Below are 18,034 nucleotides of genomic sequence, written 5' to 3'. Positions count from 1 at the left end.
CACAGTGGCTCACGCCTGTAATCTCGGCACTTTGGGAGGCCAAGGCAGGTGGATCACCTGAGGTCGGGAGTTCAAGACCAGCCTGACCAACATGGAGAAATACCGAGACCAGCCTGACCAACATGGAGAAAGCCCGTCTCTACTAAAAATATAAAATTAACCGCGTATGGTGGCGCATGCCTGTAATCCCAGCTACTCGGGAAGCTGAGGCAGGAGAATTGTTTGAACCCAGGAGGCGGAGGTTGCAGTGAGCCAAGATCGCACCATTGCACTCCAGTCTGGGCAACGAGACTGAAACTCCGTCTCAAAAAAAAAAAAACGATCTTGCTCTGTCACCCAGGTTGGAGTGCAGTGGCACAATGACAGCTCACTGCACCCTCAACTTCCCGGGCTCAAAGAATCCTCTCAGCCTCAAGGGAACCTCCCATCTCAGCCTCTCAAGTAGCTCATATTACAGAAACGTGCTACCACATCCAGCTAATTTTTTGTTTTTTTTTTAAGGGATGGAGTCTCACTGTGGTGACCAGGCTGATCTTGGACTCCTGGACTCAAGAGATCCTTTTGCTTCGGCCCCTCAAAGTGCTGGGATTATAAGTGTGAACCACCACGCCCAGCCAAAACCAAAAAACTGAATTCCCATTTCCTACCCCATTTCCAAATCTATTCCCAATTTGTATCTTCCCAACTAAACAAACGGCTCCTCCATACATTTAGTTCAGGAATTGGTAAATGTTTTCTGGAAAGGGCCAAATAAGAATTATTTTAATCTCTGCAGACCATATAATCTGTCATAACTACTCAATGATGCTGTTGTGGTGGGAAAGCAGCCACAGTTAAGTGCCAGACGTGGGATTCAAACCATAGCACTCTGGCTCCATACTCTAGGTTTTAACTACATTCTCCAAACAAAACTGCCTTCACCAACCTTGGTGGGGCTTGGATTCACAACCCCTGCTTTAGAATACTAATCTTTTATCCTTTAGAATACACTATAAAATTGTATAAATTCTAAAATCAGAACTAGATTAAATTTGCAAAGGCACATAAACAGAGAGTTCAGAAAAAAATGAGAAAACAAAAACATGATTAGGTGATAGCCTCATTTTCCTTTTGTTACATATTGCCGAGACAGTAAATTTTAAAATGGGCCGGGCACAGTGCCTCACACCTGTAATCCTAGCACTTTCGGAAGCTGAGCTTGGGAGGCCTGCTTGAGGTCAGGAGTTCAAGACTAGCCTGGGCAACAGGATGAAACCCTATCTCTACCAAAAAAAAAAAAGAGATAACAATTACCCAGGCATGGTGGCACGCACCTGTATTGCCAGCTACTCAGGAAGACTGCTTGAGCCCAGGAAACTTGAGGCTGCAGTGAGCACTCACTCACTGAGTGGCAAAGTGAGACGCTGTCTCTTAAAACTTAGGTGGTAGGGAAATTAGCAACAGTTTCGTGTGAAGAAAAGGAATGGTACAGAAGAGCAATGGCTGGGAACAACTGATAGGTATGAATTAAAAGTTGAAATATGTGAAGAAAAGCTTTCCAGAGAAACAGTATAGCATAAGTAAAAAAAAAAATTCTAGAACAGTAAAGTCTGACTGGAGAAAACAAGACTGGAGAAGTAAAATACAGGGTCTGAGTCTGGCAGGTCTATAATCCTCTGATGAAGATCTTAAATATAAATGCAAAAGTTATAGTCACGGGTTACAAGCAAGAGTAGAATAAAAAACCACTCTAAGAATAACCTAGGGAGGCCGGGCACAGTGGCTCACGCTTGTAATCCCAGCACTTTGGGAGGCCGAGGTGGGTGGATCACGAGGTCAGGAGATCGAGACCAGGTGAAACCCCGTCTCTACTAAAAATACAAAAAATTAGCCGGGCGTGGTGGCGGGCGCCTGTAGTCCCAACTACTCGGAGAGGCTGAGGCAGGAGAATGGCATGAACCCAGGAGGCGGAGCTTGCAGTGAGCCGAGATTGCGCCACTGCACTCCAGCCCGGGCGACAGAGCGAGACTCCGTCTCAAAAAAAAAAAAAAAAAAAAAAAAAATAAGCATAACCTAGGGAAAGTAAACAGAAAGCAATACATGAATAAATTTTTCAGGAAGGTAAACTATTAAGGCAACTGCAGTATAAAACAGTATAAACATGTTTTAAGGAGCTAAATTAATCAGGTGGTAGAATCACAAAATGTTTAAAATATGTACCAACTCGGAACATCAATACTGAACTCATTGTAAAAATAACTTCAGTCATCTTCCAAATCTAATAATGAAGTCCAAATGCACATGAGCACTATACAATAGCATCTAGTCAACTATGGCATTGTGACACACTACCACTGTTATAAAGAGTGAAATATTACTCAAGCAGCCACAGTACCCAAGTTTATACATGATTTGTTCTTACAAATTATAACCGATCAAACATTATATTTAATACTACCATGGGCCAGGCGCAGTGGTTCGTGTCTGCAATCCCAGCACTTTGGGAGGCAGAGGCGGGCAGATCACTCAAGGTCAGGAATTTGAGACCAGCCTGGCCAACATGGTGAAATCCCGTCTCTACTAAAGATACAAAAATTAGCTGCAGATGCTAGCACACGCCTGTAATCCCAGCTACTAGGGAGGCTGAGGCAGGAGAATTGCTTGACTTGGGGTAGAGGCTGCAGAGAGCCGAGATTACGCCACTGCATTCCAGCCTGGGCGACAAAGCATGACTCTGTCTCAAAAATAAAAAACAACTGAAAAAAAGAAAAAAGAAAAAAAAATAACCTATTGTTACCTGGGAGAGTTAAAAAAATAAACATATAAAAAAAAGAGGCTGGGCGCAGTGGCTCATGCCTGTTATCCCACCACTTTGGGAGGCTGAGGCAGGCAGATCACGAGGTCAGGAGTTCGAGACCAGACTGGCCAGCATGGTGAAACCCCTTCTCTAATAAAAATACAAAAAATTAGCTGGGCATGGTGGTACGCGCTTGTAATCCCAGCTACTCGGGAGGCTGAGGCAGGAGGACTGCTTGAACCCGGGAGGCGGAGGTTGTAGCGAGCCGAGATTGCGCCACTGCCCTCCAGCCTGGGCAACAGAGTGAGAATCTGTCTCAAAAAAAAACAAACAAACAAAAAAAACAAAACAAAAAACCGAATACTATCACCACTTTCTCACTCTGAGGGGATTTTCTGAAGAGAATCTAACATGCTCTGACTAGGAATAAAATTGGTATGCCTATGAACATCATCTGTCAAGGGTATTAATATGTAAAAAGTTAAGGGTCACTGTTCTAATACTACTTTTTTTTTTTTTTTTTTAAAGCCTTTCACCTCTTTAAAGCCTCTTCTCAGTAGAAAAACACCACGATAGGGTCAGGAAATCAGAGGCACTGAATCAAATCAGGATCTGTCCTTGCAGAGAGAAGTGATTTCAGCCTCTTTTATCAATGAGAAAGGGGTGACTGGATAATAGGACACTATCTTCTCCAGTACAGGACAGATACATGTAACTTCTCTTCTACTTTACCACTATTTAAGTTACTGCAATAAATATTCTGACTACCATAGAAATGCAGCAAAAAGATTACTCACCATCATTTAGGGCTTCAATAGCAGCCACTTTTTTATCATTTGCCTGATCCATCATCTCCTCCGTTATCTAGGAAGAAAATAAAAATCATCTTAGAATTAGTAGAGAGAGAGAGAAGGAAGCAATCTGTACCTTCTTAGGGATGAGGCGCAGTCACAATACCCATTTTCATTCATTCTTCTGTAGTCTCCGGAGAACAGAGACAATTATGATAACTCATTAGTGAGAAATTACATACGAGTTTTAACCTTTTATACTAAACAAATTTCACTCCTACACTCTGCCCGAGACATAACCTTTGCTTAACCTTCCATCCCAACCAAAGCATACCAGCTCCTTCCTACCTATCCATAAATATTAAACCCAATCTCCTGACAAAGAGATAACTAGCTCCTTTTAGGTTTGAATCCTCAGAAGAGAAAGGTCTCATTCCTTTGTTCCCACAAACAACTATTGAGCGCCTATGCTATATAGACAGACCAAACACTGTACAAGATGCTGACAGTATAAAGGTTAGTTAAGAACAGAAACATGTGCATCTGGGCAACAAAGGGAGATCCCATCTCTCCAAAAAAAAGGAAAAAAAAAAAAAACAAGCTGGGCATGGTGGCACATGCATCTGGTCCCAGCTACTCAGGAGGCTGAGTTAGGAGGATCACTTGAGCTCATGAAGTCAAGGCTGTAGTGAGTCGTGATTGTGTCACTGTACTCCAGCCTGGGTGACACAGAGCAAGACCATGTCTCACCCTACCCCTGCAAAAAAAGAACAAAGACTTATAGTAAACATCCTCCTAAAATGGAAAGCTCAGGAGATCTTTAACCACAGGAAAAAAAATATACAACTCATGCCTATAATCTCAGCACTTTGGGACGCTGAGGCAGGTGGATCCCTTGAGCCCAGGGGTTCAAGACCAACCTGGGCAACATGGCAAAACTTCGTCTCTACAAAAAATAAACAGAAAAAATAAATATTAAATATAAAAATTATTTGTTCTTTATTTAAAGACAGGGTCTACCTCTGTCACCCAAGCTCCAGTGCAGTGGTACAATCACGGCTCACTGCAACCTCCATCTCCTGGGCTCAGCCTCCCCTCATGTGTAGCTGGAACTACATGCTCGCACCCCGCTAAATGTTTTGCATTTTTTTTTTATAGAGATGGGTTTTCGTCATGCTGCCCAGGCTGGTCTAGAACTCTTGGACTCAAGTGAGTTGCCTGCCTCAGCCTCCCAAAGTGCTGGGATTAGAAGCATGAGCCGCCACTCCTGGCTGCAATTTTATTTTGAAGGTAATGCAGGACACATTCGTGTCCTTTCTCTGAAGTCTATTATATTCAGAGAAAGAGAATGTACGTGGCCTAACCAGACACCTTCCAAAATAAATCTGGAACTCCAAATGCTAATACCGGCAAGCATAATGGTATAAACCTGTCCTATAGAAATGGACAGTTGAGTAGTGAGATTAAAAGAACTTCCCCGAAAATTCAGAGCTACAAGCCAGCCTTTCATCCGGAATTCTGTATTACCAAAGTAATTGGAACAAACAAAAAAACACCATGCTGAGACTTGCAAGGGGTCCTTGAGTTGGTAGCACCAACTCAGAGACTTGATGGAAGCAATCATCTTCTTACCTAGGCCTCAAAATTTTTCTACAGGTGAAGTTCCAAAGAACACATTTTCAAAATATCACACACAACACACAAACACACATATCATAAAGTAAACAAGGTACCTTAATAAGCAAGAGCCATGAAAAATAAGAGTAAGACCAGCAAAGAGTTCAACAAGGAATTTAATGTGTTTAATAAAAGTAAATTCTGAAAATGAGTAAAGAGCAAAAGACTTACAAATAACCAAGTAGACTTCAAAAAGATTTGAAGTACCAAAATGAAAAACACAAGCATTCCAATTCAAACATCAATGGAACAGAGAAAGCATAGACTGCTTTTCAGCAGAGAGTGATAAAGAAATGAAACTTAATAATGAAAAAGTCTAACATTACCAGGGATCCAGAATTAGAGCATAAAGTAAACAGGAAGGAGGCAATATTTGAATGAAATAACAGCTGAAAATATTCTAGAGCTAAAGAAAGTTAACCCAAGAATTTGATGCTCAATGAATCCCAAGCAGGATAAATAAAAAATTATAAACCTAGACACATCATAAAAGAAGCAATACCATCAATAAACGTAACATTTAACCTTTAAAGTTTCCTCTGACGAATGGTGACAGAAAGTACTTACATTTGTTCTTAACAAAAATGCACAAGACTTAGGTCGGGTGCAGTGACTCATACCTGTAATCCCAGCACTCTGGAAGGCCAGGAGTTTGAGATTTTGTCTCTACTAAAAATTTTTAAAAATAAAAATAAAAAACAGCTGGACATGGTGGTGCATGACTGTAGTCCCAGCTGGTCGGGAGGCTGAGGCGGGAGGATCACTTGAGCCCAGGGGGTCAAGGGCACAGTGAGCTATGATTGTACCACTACACTTCAGCCTGGACGGAAGAGTGAGACACTGTCTCAAAAAAACAAAGCACAAGCCTTATGGGGAACAAGTTAGTAAGTTATTAAAATATTTTTAAAACACCTAAAAACTGGGCAGATAACATTATTTATGGATAGTTTATCTCAATGGTGAGGAGATGTATCTTTTCCCGAACTTGATTTAGATTTAACAGAATTCTAACAAAGGCGAAAAAAACCAATGGGAGGGGAGAGACTTATCAAACTATTTCTAAAATTTACTTGGAAAAACAAAAAGCCAAGAATAGCCAAAAGACTAAAAAGTTTTGGGGGTCCCTGTTCTACAAAATAACAAGACTTAGACAATGTGGAATTAGTGAACAGAAAAAAAAGAGACAAGCAGAACAACAGAGTCCTGACTAACAGACCCACAATATTCAGAAACAGTGTATTTTAGTATTGGTGGGACCAGTAGATTAAAGGTGAAAGCTCAGTGTATAAAATGTTCAGAAGAGAAAAAACAAGCACGACAGCAATTATAATCTTAAAGTAATAAAGCAGAAAGTTTCTGCATTAAAAGATACTATTTTTGAAACAACATGAACAAAGATGAGTGGAGTTACAAACTAGTAGAAAATATATGCAGCACTAGCAACAAATTATTAGCATCCAGAATATTGAAATGAAATACAAAGCAGAAAGAAAAAGATCCAGCAAAAAGTGGAAAAAGAGTTTAAACAGGAGTTCGCAAATGCCGGTGAATGGCCAATAAACACTTAAATATGCTCAGCCTCATTAGGAATCAGGAAAACGCTTTTTTTTTTTTAATAGAGTTTTGCTCTGTCGCTCAGGCTGGAGTGCAGAGGTGCGATCTCGCCTCACTGCAACCTCTGCCTCCTAGGTTCAAGTGATTCTCCTGCCTCAGCCTCCCAAGTAGCTGGGATTACAGGCGTGCACCACCATGCCCAACTAATTTTTGTATTATTAGTAGAGACGGGGTTTCACCATGTTGGCCAGGCTGGTCTCAAACTCCTGACCTCAGATGATCCACCCACCTCGGCCTCCCAAAGTGCTGGGATTACAGGCATGAGCCACGCCGTCTGGCCAGGAAAATGCAAATCAAAAGCCACAAAAAGATACCATTTCCCACAATACTGGCAAAGATGAAATCTGATAATATCAAGTTTTGAGGATACAAACCAATCTTTTAAAACTGCTATTACTATATTAGAGTGCTTCTCAAATCTTTTATCAGACACTAAGGAGGCTTTTTAGACATCTTTTCCTTATTTCCATATCCCCAATTTTAATACCACAGATACACTACATATTAATATTCTATGAGTCTTTGGAGGACCACTAACCATTGTAATACGTAGAATTTTTTTCAAGCCCTACTCCCAAGAACCAATTTTCACTCCCTTGAGGGCCCGTTATGACAAAACCATTTTATAATACAATTTGGCATTAGATATTCCATCAAGAGCAACTCCACTAATAGATATGTATTTTAAGTGAATTCTAGTAGATATGTATTTTAAGTGAATTCTACGTTACAGTGCAAGCAGTCACACCAGATGCAAACTTAAAAAACGGATAAAACAGAAAGTAACAGTATTTATTTTCACTAGTATTTTAAGTAGTAAAATACAATGCTTGCCTAAACACCTGAAGTCAGAGAAAGACTTACTATGCACTTTTCCTGGAAGAACCGTGTCATAAAATCATTGCAACAGCAGGACCTTTCACATTTCTTAGAACAAGCAGGAAATCAAAACTTACCTCCGCATTTTCATCTCCCATTTCTTGAGGAGCATCAGTGTCTGGTTCAATCACACCTTCTTTATCAATTTCTGCCAAAGTCGAGAAAATGACAATAAGACCTGCACCATACAATATAGTAGCCACTCCCAAGATTATTAAAAACTGACAGCCGGGCGCGGTGGCTCACGCTTGTAATCCCAGCACTTTGGGAGGCCGAGGCGGGCGGATCACGAGGTCAGGAGATCGAGACCACGGTGAAACCCCGTCTCTACTACAAATACAAAAAAATTAGCCGGGCGTGGTGGCAGGCTCCTGTAGTCCCAGCTACTCGGAGAGGCTGAGGCAGGAGAATGGCGTGAACCCGGGAGGTGGAGCTTGCAGTGAGCCGAGATCGCGCCACTGCACTCCAGCCTGGGCAACAGAGCGAGACTCCGTCTCAAAAAAAAAAAAAAAAAAAAAAAAAAAAACTGACATACTATGGCTACTACAATTGAATATTTTAATTAATTTTGATTTAAATATTGATGCATTTTAAAGTATGTTCCCATTAAACATTTCATTACTTTGGTAAGACTACACTTTACGTTAACTGTCACATCATGTAAGATATTTATTATCAGGTTGTAGTGGGGTTGTTGACATGTGCAGTTTCTAGTATTACACATAAATACACCACTGAGTTAGTCATTGTATATAAATACACCATTGTCAACAAACTGATTTAGTTCAAATAATTTTTTTCTACACACTGATGTACTATATGTTTTTCAAAAATACTTTATGCAGGTAACACAAGCTACAGTGATACTTTAATGTAAATCAAAATATTTTAATATAATTATATTCATTACTTTTTTAAAATTAATTTTGGGGGGCACAGGATCTTACTATGTTGTCCAAGAAATCCTCCCACCTCAGCCTCCCAAAGCACTAGGATTCCAAGCATGAGCCACTGCACCTGGTCCCTAATTATTTTCATTTTTAAAAGTAGCATGGACAAGTTTTAATTTTAAAATAAAGGCTTACTACTGATGCAGAATCAAGTACCAAGGCTAGATTTAAAAATAAATTTAGTTTCCATATGTACAGTAGTAACCAAAGCTAGTATTTACAACCAAAACAGTAAAGATTGAAAAGCAGTATCTTGCAAGTTTCATGTTAAATGACAACTGTAATTTGTTGCAAGAGGAAAACGAGTTTTTTATATATACATACACACACACACACCATTTAAAAAGAACATATTTGCAAATAGTTAATTTGATAAGAAGTTTCCTTAGTCAAAAAAAAAAAAAGGAACTTAAAATCACCCACCTAAAATCAGAATTAAGTGTCCAGCAAAAACAAAACTTGACACATGACTGACAAATTATATATATATATATATATATATATATATATATATACACACATATATATGGTGTACAGTGTGATGTTTTAACATACAGGCATATCCTTTTTTGAGACGGAGTTTTGCTTTTGTTGTCGAGGCTGGAGTGCAGTGGCGCAATCTTGGCTCACTGTAACCTCTGCCTCCCAGGTTCAAGCGACTGTCCTGCCTCAGTCTCCCAAGTAGCTGGGATTACAGGCATGTGACACCACGCCCGGCTAATTTTGTATTTTTAGTAGAGATGGGGTTTCTCCATGTTGGTCAGGCTGGTGTCAAACTCCCGACCTCAGGTGGTCCGCCCGCCTCAGCCTCCCAAAGTGCTGGCATTACAGGTGTAAGTCACCGCGCCTGACCTCAAGCATACCTCATTTTATTGTGTTTCACTTTACTGCACCTCACATAATGAAATGATTCTCACTCATCATATTAATCTCACATATTAATATGACATATTATGTCATATTAATATCCATCTCACATATTTATTTTTGGTGAGAACACTGAAGATCTAGTCTCTTAGCAAATTTCAAGTATACAGTATTATAGTCATGCTGTATACTGGATCTCTGGAATTTATTCAGATTATAGCTCCAAGTTTATGCCCTTTAACACGGTAAAAAATTTTTAATCCATTTTTAACAGGAACTAAGCTTGTCTAACTATCAAAGTTTGATTTGTACACAAAAAAGAAAACACTTTTAGGTGGAGAGTTGGTTAAAAAATTTATTGTAGTTTTAGAAACTGGTAGAAAGTAAGACTGAAGAAGCATTTTATAAAAAGTAAAAGATCTTCAATTTAGCACTCGAACAACTGCCAATAGAATATAAGACCTCTAACGATATCAAAGATAATTTGGTTCAGGCCAGGTGTGGTAGCTCACACCTGTAATCCCAGAACTCCGGGAGGCCAAGGCGGGCAGATCACCTGAGGTCAGGAGTTTGAGACCAGCCTAGCCAACATGGTGAAACCCTGTCTCTCCTGAAAATACAAAAAAATGAGCCAGGTATGGTGGCATACGCCTGTAGTCCCAGCTACTCGGGAGGATGAGGCAGGAGAATCGCTTGAACCCAGGAGGGAGAGGCTGCAGTGAGCCGAAACCGTGCCACCACACTCCAGCCTGGGTGGCAGAGCGAGACTCAAGTCTTCCAAACAAAAAACAAAACAAAACAAACAAACAAAAAAATTGATTCAAAATTTGAAACATTTCAAGTACTTTTCTTCAGGTTCTGTGATATAAGAGATTTCCCAATTGATAAATTGCGGTATACTTATACCCCAAAGGACTTCCAAATTCATGAAGAAATTTTGTTAATTTGTGGCCAAAAACCAACCAAACTCATAGCACAGATAACAACTCTTCCAAATATGAACCAGTTTTATCAACATGGTTGTAAGTACTAAACAAATACTATTTTTTGGCACTCAATTCAGTTACGGGAAAACTTTTGGCTGGGCATGGTGGCTCACATCTGTAATCCCAACACTTTGGGAGGCCAAGGCAGGTGGATCACCTGAGATCAGGAGTTCAAGACCAGCCTGACCAACACGGCAAAACCCTATCTCTACAAAAAAAATACAAAAATTAGCCGTGCCTGGTGGCACACGCCTGTAGTCCCAACTACTAGGGAGGCTGAGGCATGAGAATTGATTGAACCTGGGAGGGGGAGGCCGCAGTGAGCTGAGATCACGCCGCTGCACTCCAGCCTGGGCAACACAGTGAGACGCCGTCTCAAAAAAAGGAAAAAAAAAAAAAAAGAAAACTTTTTAAGTATGCTTAGAACAACTTTAATATGTAACCCAACTTTTTCTAATACAAACATTATGAAGTCTGATTTATTATCAATGAAAATGTAAAACCTGAATTGAGGGGTGCCACATGTGTAAAATACCCTTTGGAGTTTGAATGCTTTTAAAAAAAGAAGGAAAATAACTTATTAACAATATATTGAGGCCAGGTGCAGTGGCTCACGCCTGTAATCCCAGCACTCTGGGAGGCCGAGGTGGGTGGATCACAAGGTCAGGAGTTCGAGGACAGCCTGGCTAACATGGTGAAAGCCCGTCTTTACTAAAATTACAAAAATTAACCGGGTGTGGTGGCAGGTGCCTGTAATCCCAGTTACTCGGGAGGCTCAGGCAGGAGAATGGCTTAAACCCAGGAGGCGGAGGTTGCAGTGAGCCGAGATTGTGCCATTGCACTCCAGCCTGGGGGACAAGAGCAAGACTCCACCTCAAAAAAAAACAAAAAAAAAAAACAAAAAAAAAAAAACAGAAAAAAATATTGATTACACGTCAATATTTCAACCAATATGACATTAATATCTGAATTTATTTCATCTGTTTCCTTTTACTTTCTAAAATGTGACTCCTAGAACATTCTAAGTTTCATATGTGCCATTATATTTCTATTACACAGTGCTGATTTAAGTCACTTTAATAAAAATCAACAAAGTATCACATCATAGGTTTTCAAATACAAACCAACTACCGTCTCCTCACCTAGATCACTTTCCTCACTTGATGGTTCGTCTGCCTTTAAGTCTTCCTCCACCTTCTTACTATCAGGTTTTTCTTCCTAGCAAAGGGAAGACAAATAGTACTATCAGTATTTAATAACATAACCAATATTTATACTAATTTCTACAAACCTATGTATAAACTGTCAAATATGGCCAGGCATGGTGGCTCATGCCTGGAATTCCAGCACTTTGGGAGGCTGGGGTGGGTGGATCATTTGAGGTTAGGAGTTCAAGATCAGCCTGGCCAACACGGTGAAACCATCTCTACTAAAAATACAAATTAGCCGGACGTGGTGGTGCCTGCCTGTAATCCCAGCCACTTGGGAGGCTGAGGCAGGACAATCACTTGAACCTGGGAGGCAGAGGTTGCAGTGAGCCGAGATCATGCCACTGCACTCCAGCCTGGGCAACAGAGCAAGACTTTGTCTCAAGAACAAAAAAACAACTGTTCAAAAGAAAGTTTGAACATTGACAATAAACAGTTTAGAGATTATAAATAGCCTCATGTCCACTCATATTATATTTTATTGCCAAATTTATTAAAAATCTTTACAAGGGTTTTTGAGTTTTGGAACTGCAAATAAGAACCTGTGGAATTACAATAATAAACAATGAAAATTCAAAGAATTTAAAAGTGCACGATATTATAGAAAGCAACATTTTCTTCCCATCCTATAAGTAACCAGTGTGGTTTCTTATATATCCCATTCCAGCATAGTCTCTCTATATATGAAAGAACTCTATCCTTTGCCTTTAACAATGCTGTGTATCTTGTAAATTATACACCATTATCAGCCTACCTTCATCTATTCACTCAACCGTATATCGTTAACCAGTTTTTTAGGTTGCTTCCCTGTTACTTAAAAAATTAGAACCAAGGCAGGGCGCAGTGGCTCATGCCTGTAATCCCAGCACTTTGGGAGGCCGAGGTCGGTGGATCATGAGGTCACGAGATTGAGACCATCCTGGCTAACACGGTGAAACCCCGTCTCCACTAAAAACACAAAAAAATTAGCCAGGCTTGGTGGTGGGCACCTGTAGTCCCAACTACTCAGGAGGCTGAGGCAGGAGAAGGGCATGAACCCGGGAGACAGAGCTTGCAGTGAGCTGAGATCGCACCACTGCACTCCAGCCTGGGCAACAGAGTGAGACTCTGTCTCAAAAAAAAAAAAAAAAAAAAATTTTAGAACCAAAGACCTACCTTGTCACAAAATATTTGTTGAGTCCCTATAAAATGTACAGTCTAGGTATTCTAGAATATATTGAAAAGACAAGTCATAATTCTAATTTAGAATGTTTTTCTTACAAAAAGTTTTCAGCTGACACATAGGTTAAATATAAGTTTGCCTTCATACACATTTGCCAAATGGCAAAATATCTAGGGCTCAGAAAATACCACTCTGATAAATGACCCTTTTAAAAAAAAGGTAACTACTTTTGGGGCTTTTGCTTACCTTTTCTCATTCTCCTTCTTAATAGACACAACTTCCACTTTAAGATCCAAATAGATAACAACGTTTAAGTTTCTAAATAATAAAACAGCTATTTTCTTATCAATTTAAGACAGCTAATCAGAAAATCTGCACACAAAAAAAGCCTTTTAGATATGAAGGCAGAAGAGAGAAATAAAAAATTATCAAGAAAGCATTCTTGACCAGGCATGGTGGCTCACGCCTTAGTCCTAGCACTTTGGGAGGCTGAGGGATCACTTGAGGTCAGGAGTTCGAGACCCGCCTGGCCAACATGGCGAAACCCCGTTTCTACTAAAAATAGAAAAATTAGGCCGGGCGCGGTGGCTCACGTCTGTAATCTCAGCACTTTGGGAGGCCGAGGCGGGTGGATCACGAGGTCAGGAGATCGAGACTCATCCTGGCTAACACGGTGAAACCCCGTGTCTACTAAAAATACAAAAAATTAGCCGGGTGCAGTGGTGGGCGCCTGTAGTCCCAGCTACTCGGGAGGCTGAGGCAGGAGAATGGCGTGAACCTGGAAGGCGGAGCTTGCAGTGAGCCGTGATCGCGCCACTGCACTCCAGCCTGGGCAAAAGAGCAAGACTCCGTCTCAAAAAAAAAAAAGAAAAATTAGCCAGGCATGATGGGATGCACCTGTAATCCCAGGTACTCGGGAGACTGAAACAGGAGAATCGCTTGAACCCAGCAGGCTGAGGATGCAGTGAACCGAGATTGTACCACTGCACTCGGACCTGGGTGACACAGTGAGACTTTGCCTCAGGAAAAGAAAAAACAAACAAATAAAACAAAAGAAAACACTCTTAAACATGTATTTTCCCCTTCATCTGTCTCTCAACTTCAGCTACTGGTAACCTTCTCCTAATCTTACATGTCCTTTAAGCAAATATGCTAACCCAACACCATGATTCACACTCAGAAATATCACTCAGGTAGTAGAGCAAAAAAATTAAATTACTGACCTGGAATACTTCTTCATTTACTCTGCAAATAATGAATAAAGTAACTACAACGCATATGACACACTGTAAGGCAATGATGAAGACTACGGATGCATACCATCACGGAGCTTACCATTTACAGGCCATACATGTAACTTTTATTGTCATGTATTCTAAAACAGTGAACATCCAACCCTAAATTCTCAGTTCTAAATCAGAATCCAGAGAATTCGGTCTACAAAGTTATAAAGACAAAGAGGTCTTAAAAGATCTTATTTCCAAGTGATCTTGGGGAAATCGGGAGTGATAACTGGAGAGCAGCAGTTTAAAAACAACCCCTAAGAAATCTTACTTTGTCATGAAACATACAAATGAAATTAAAACTTACCTTGGTATTTTCTTCTGATTTAGCTTTCTGAGTAGCAGGTGGTACTTTACCTCCCATGCTTGAAGAAGATGAGAAAAAAGATATTTGTTTAGGAAATTAAAATTCACTGTCACGCAACATACTTATACCTAAAAAATAATGTTAGACATTTAGGTGACTACCTTTTCAAAATTTAAAAGTAAACTCTCAATTAATCTGAATGCTGTGGTATTATTACAGTTAACTTTTTTCCAGCTTAAAATTTTATTTTAAGGCTACTGGCTAATGAACCCCTTTCTTTGCCTCAATGAGTCTAATAAACATAATGTATAGCTTCTCTGTGCCTCTTCCCAGAGGAAAAGAGGCAGATATGTCAACATGCAATGACAAAATCATTTGCACAAGCTGTTAACTTAGAATTCAACTCAGTAGATATATTTGAATCCAAAATTTGAAACTTGAAATGAGTTCAATTAAATTTAAATATGCAGTTTATGAAATAACTATGCCATCCTGATATAATAAAGCAAAATGTTTGTTTCCTATGACTGAGACCTAAGAGGATTTTTCTTGCTTATATTTGCATGCCCATCACACTATAGATTTTCTCCTTATACACCCCTCCCAACCTCATCCATTAATACTTCCTCCTGGCCCTACAAACCCTTCTTTCCCAAATAGTCCAGGGCAACACAATTCATTATAAGCAAATAACTAGAAGAAAAAAGATACAAAGAATTAGCGTTACATGCTCCATTTGGTGCAGACCCTATAGTATACGGACTACCTGCAACAATCCAGTGACTAAAATGGTTGATAGATTTAAGAGCACTCCATGACAGTTGGAAGCAACGTAGACGTTATTAAAATTTGCCTTAAAAACAAACAACAAAAGCCATTAACTATGTAAAACAAGGGGATATATTAACTTTGAAAACAGAAAAGGTTTTTTTTTTGTTGTTGTTGAGACGGAGTCTCGCTCTGTCACCCAGGCTGGAGTGCAGTGGCGCGACCTTGGCTCACTGCAACCTCCACCTCCTGGGTTCAAGCGATTCTCCTGCCTCAGCCTCCCAAGTAGCTGGGACTACAGGTGCATGCCACCACGCCCGGCTAATTTTTTGTTTTAGTAGAGATGGGGTTTCACCATGTTAGCCAGAATGGTCTCAATCTCCTGACCTCGTGATCCGCCAGCCTTGGCCTCCCAAAGTGCTGGATTACAGGTGTGAGCCACTGCACCCGGCCTGATTCTTTATAACTAGAGTTGTCATACCCACATTTACATTCATTTCAGTTGGGTGGAATTTGTGGTCATAAGGGTATGTGCAGGCTGAATTTAAATGGGCAACAGTTTTCTGAAGTTCTTTTATCAATTTACACTTTTATCAGCAACGTATGAGAATTCCAATGTTTCACGCCTTGGCCAATGCTTAGCTATTGTCCATCTTAAAGATTTTTTAGCCATTCTGATAGGTGTCTACTGGCATCTCATTGCAGTTGAGTCCCTTTTCATATATTTACTGGTCATTTGAAAAGACTTTTTTGTAAAGTTCAACTCTCATCCAGCTTTCTAATAGACTTTCTTTATTTGAAGGTGTTGTCTGTATTCTGCATATGAACCCTTTGTCAGCTTTATGTGTTGCAAATATTTTCTCCCACCCTGTGGCTTGCCTTTTCACTCTTAGTATCATCTGAGGATCCCAATATGAAGCAAAAGTATAAATGCAAAGTAGCAGATGGAATGAAAAGAAACAGAATTTGGAATTTCTTATAAGCACCATTCCAACAAAGAAAATGTGCCTACTTTTTCCATTATGTTTAATATGATAGAAGAAAATGTTACTCAGTACCCTTAATATGGAATAGCTCCCATGTTAAACATAAAGATTATATGATCCAAAACATCCTAATCTGCAAAAGAGCACAGTAATCACCAGTCCTTTGTAGTTAAATTTTATTGAAGACACAGGGTTTCTTACACAGTGTTCTTCCTAAGTTTCAAAATGCAGCGTCAGGAATGTATTTAGGGTGACATCCAGACATAGTATAACTTACAGTACACTAACTTTGGGAAGTGATATTCCTGCCAAGAAATGTATTAAGCTAAATCCAATCCTGAGGGAAGGCCAGACAAACCCAAATTGAGAGAAAGTCTATAAAATAGCTTGCCTATAATATTCGAACTGTCAAGATCATGAAAGTCAAGGAAAGACTGAGGAACTGTTTCAGAATGGAGACTACGTGACATGGCAACTAAATGCGACACATAAATCTGAGGATTAGATAGCATAAATGCATCAGCATTAGTTTCCTAAGTTTAATATTTGTATTGTAAAGACTTTGTAGGAAGTACACACTCACTGGTGTCGGGGTATAATGTTGGCAGTTTACTCTCAACTAGTTCAGAAAAAATTCCTTTGTACCATACCTGCAATTTTTCTCTGAGCTAGAAATTGTTGCAAAAAAATAAAAACTTAAAAAAAAAAAGAGGATTTACTCATAAGCTAGATTTAGTTTCTCCCATCCCAAATTCTAGTTAACTAAGGGAAGAAAACATCAACTCGTAGGTACGAAATTTCAATTAATGGTTCCAAGGCTTAGAACAAGCTACTTTCTGGCCAAAAACTGCCCCTTGAACTTTGGCACTACAGGCTTAATGTTACACAATCAAGTAGGACCAGTGTAGAGACTTTTCTCACATAGGACCACACAAAACTTCATTCACAATTCTCTTAATTTGATAACTTTCTAATCTGCTTTGTGCTATGGTTATTTGTACACACGTACAAAAACTTGGGTTGCTACACTCTAAATTCTATATTGAGGGTAGAAATGCATTCTGTTCATTTCCTTTTCAGTATTTAGGAAAAGCCATGTGCCACGTACTGTACTACGGAGTAGAAAACAAAGACACTCTCTTCGATCTTAATTACCATCAAGTAAAGCCATGAAACCACATACAAGATACTAAATTGTTAAACGGGAGAAAGAGTGGGAGACTACTTCTGTCTCCAAAAAGGGAAAAACAAAAATATCTCAAAACACAGTTCTTGAACAGTCTCCCTGGATCCTCACTGACAACTAGTTCAGAAAGACTTTTAGTATTTCTCTTTGTTTAATTTAAAAGGTTAAACTAATAAATCCTTATATCAAATAAAACTAAGCTATAAACAATGCTAGCAATTATAGCAAATAGGCAGCCGTACTGTTCTTCAACAGCTAAGCCTGTGAGAAACTGAGATGTTTTCAACTTGAGTAACCCTAATAGTAGCATCAGGCCTAGGAATACGTCTGGACCTAGAAGTCTCCACATTCAGCCCCATCTGCCACAATCTCTAACTGCAGACTGATGAAGGCAGAGAGAGAAACTGACACAAACGCAAAGGCCTCAGAGTTTATAAAAATCTTAGTTTAAATACAGAAATAGAGAGAAAAAGCTTTATATTAAATATCTTAAGTTCAGAATAAAATCCCCACATATGCCATGATGCTTCACCCCATACTTTAGCCAACTCAGGATGCCACAAGAATGTAAGTGGAATCAGAAAGAAAAATTGG

The 18,034-nt window shown here is 39.7% G+C and overlaps 1 protein-coding gene across 2 annotated transcripts in view; it reads right to left on the bottom strand.

Annotated features, from left to right (window-relative positions):
* The window catches only part of ST13 (ST13 Hsp70 interacting protein), a 32,492-nt gene that overhangs the window by 11,938 nt on the left and 2,520 nt on the right, over nucleotides 1-18,034 (bottom strand). Inside the window, exons 2-5 of one of the 2 annotated variants that reach the window (XM_055252793.2) lie at nucleotides 14,501-14,558; nucleotides 11,683-11,758; nucleotides 7,815-7,885; nucleotides 3,574-3,640 (exon numbers count right to left, since the gene is read on the bottom strand). In XM_055252793.2, the coding sequence (XP_055108768.1) occupies nucleotides 3,574-3,640; nucleotides 7,815-7,885; nucleotides 11,683-11,758; nucleotides 14,501-14,558 (272 nt within the window). The remainder of the gene's footprint in view (nucleotides 1-3,573; nucleotides 3,641-7,814; nucleotides 7,886-11,682; nucleotides 11,759-14,500; nucleotides 14,559-18,034) is intronic. The other variant, XM_055252794.2, reaches the window with a different exon arrangement.

This window comes from Symphalangus syndactylus, chromosome 18, assembly GCF_028878055.3.
Source record: "Symphalangus syndactylus isolate Jambi chromosome 18, NHGRI_mSymSyn1-v2.1_pri, whole genome shotgun sequence".
Classification (NCBI taxonomy): Eukaryota; Metazoa; Chordata; class Mammalia; order Primates; family Hylobatidae; genus Symphalangus; species Symphalangus syndactylus.
This window is presented reverse-complemented; position numbering and strand designations above follow the sequence as displayed.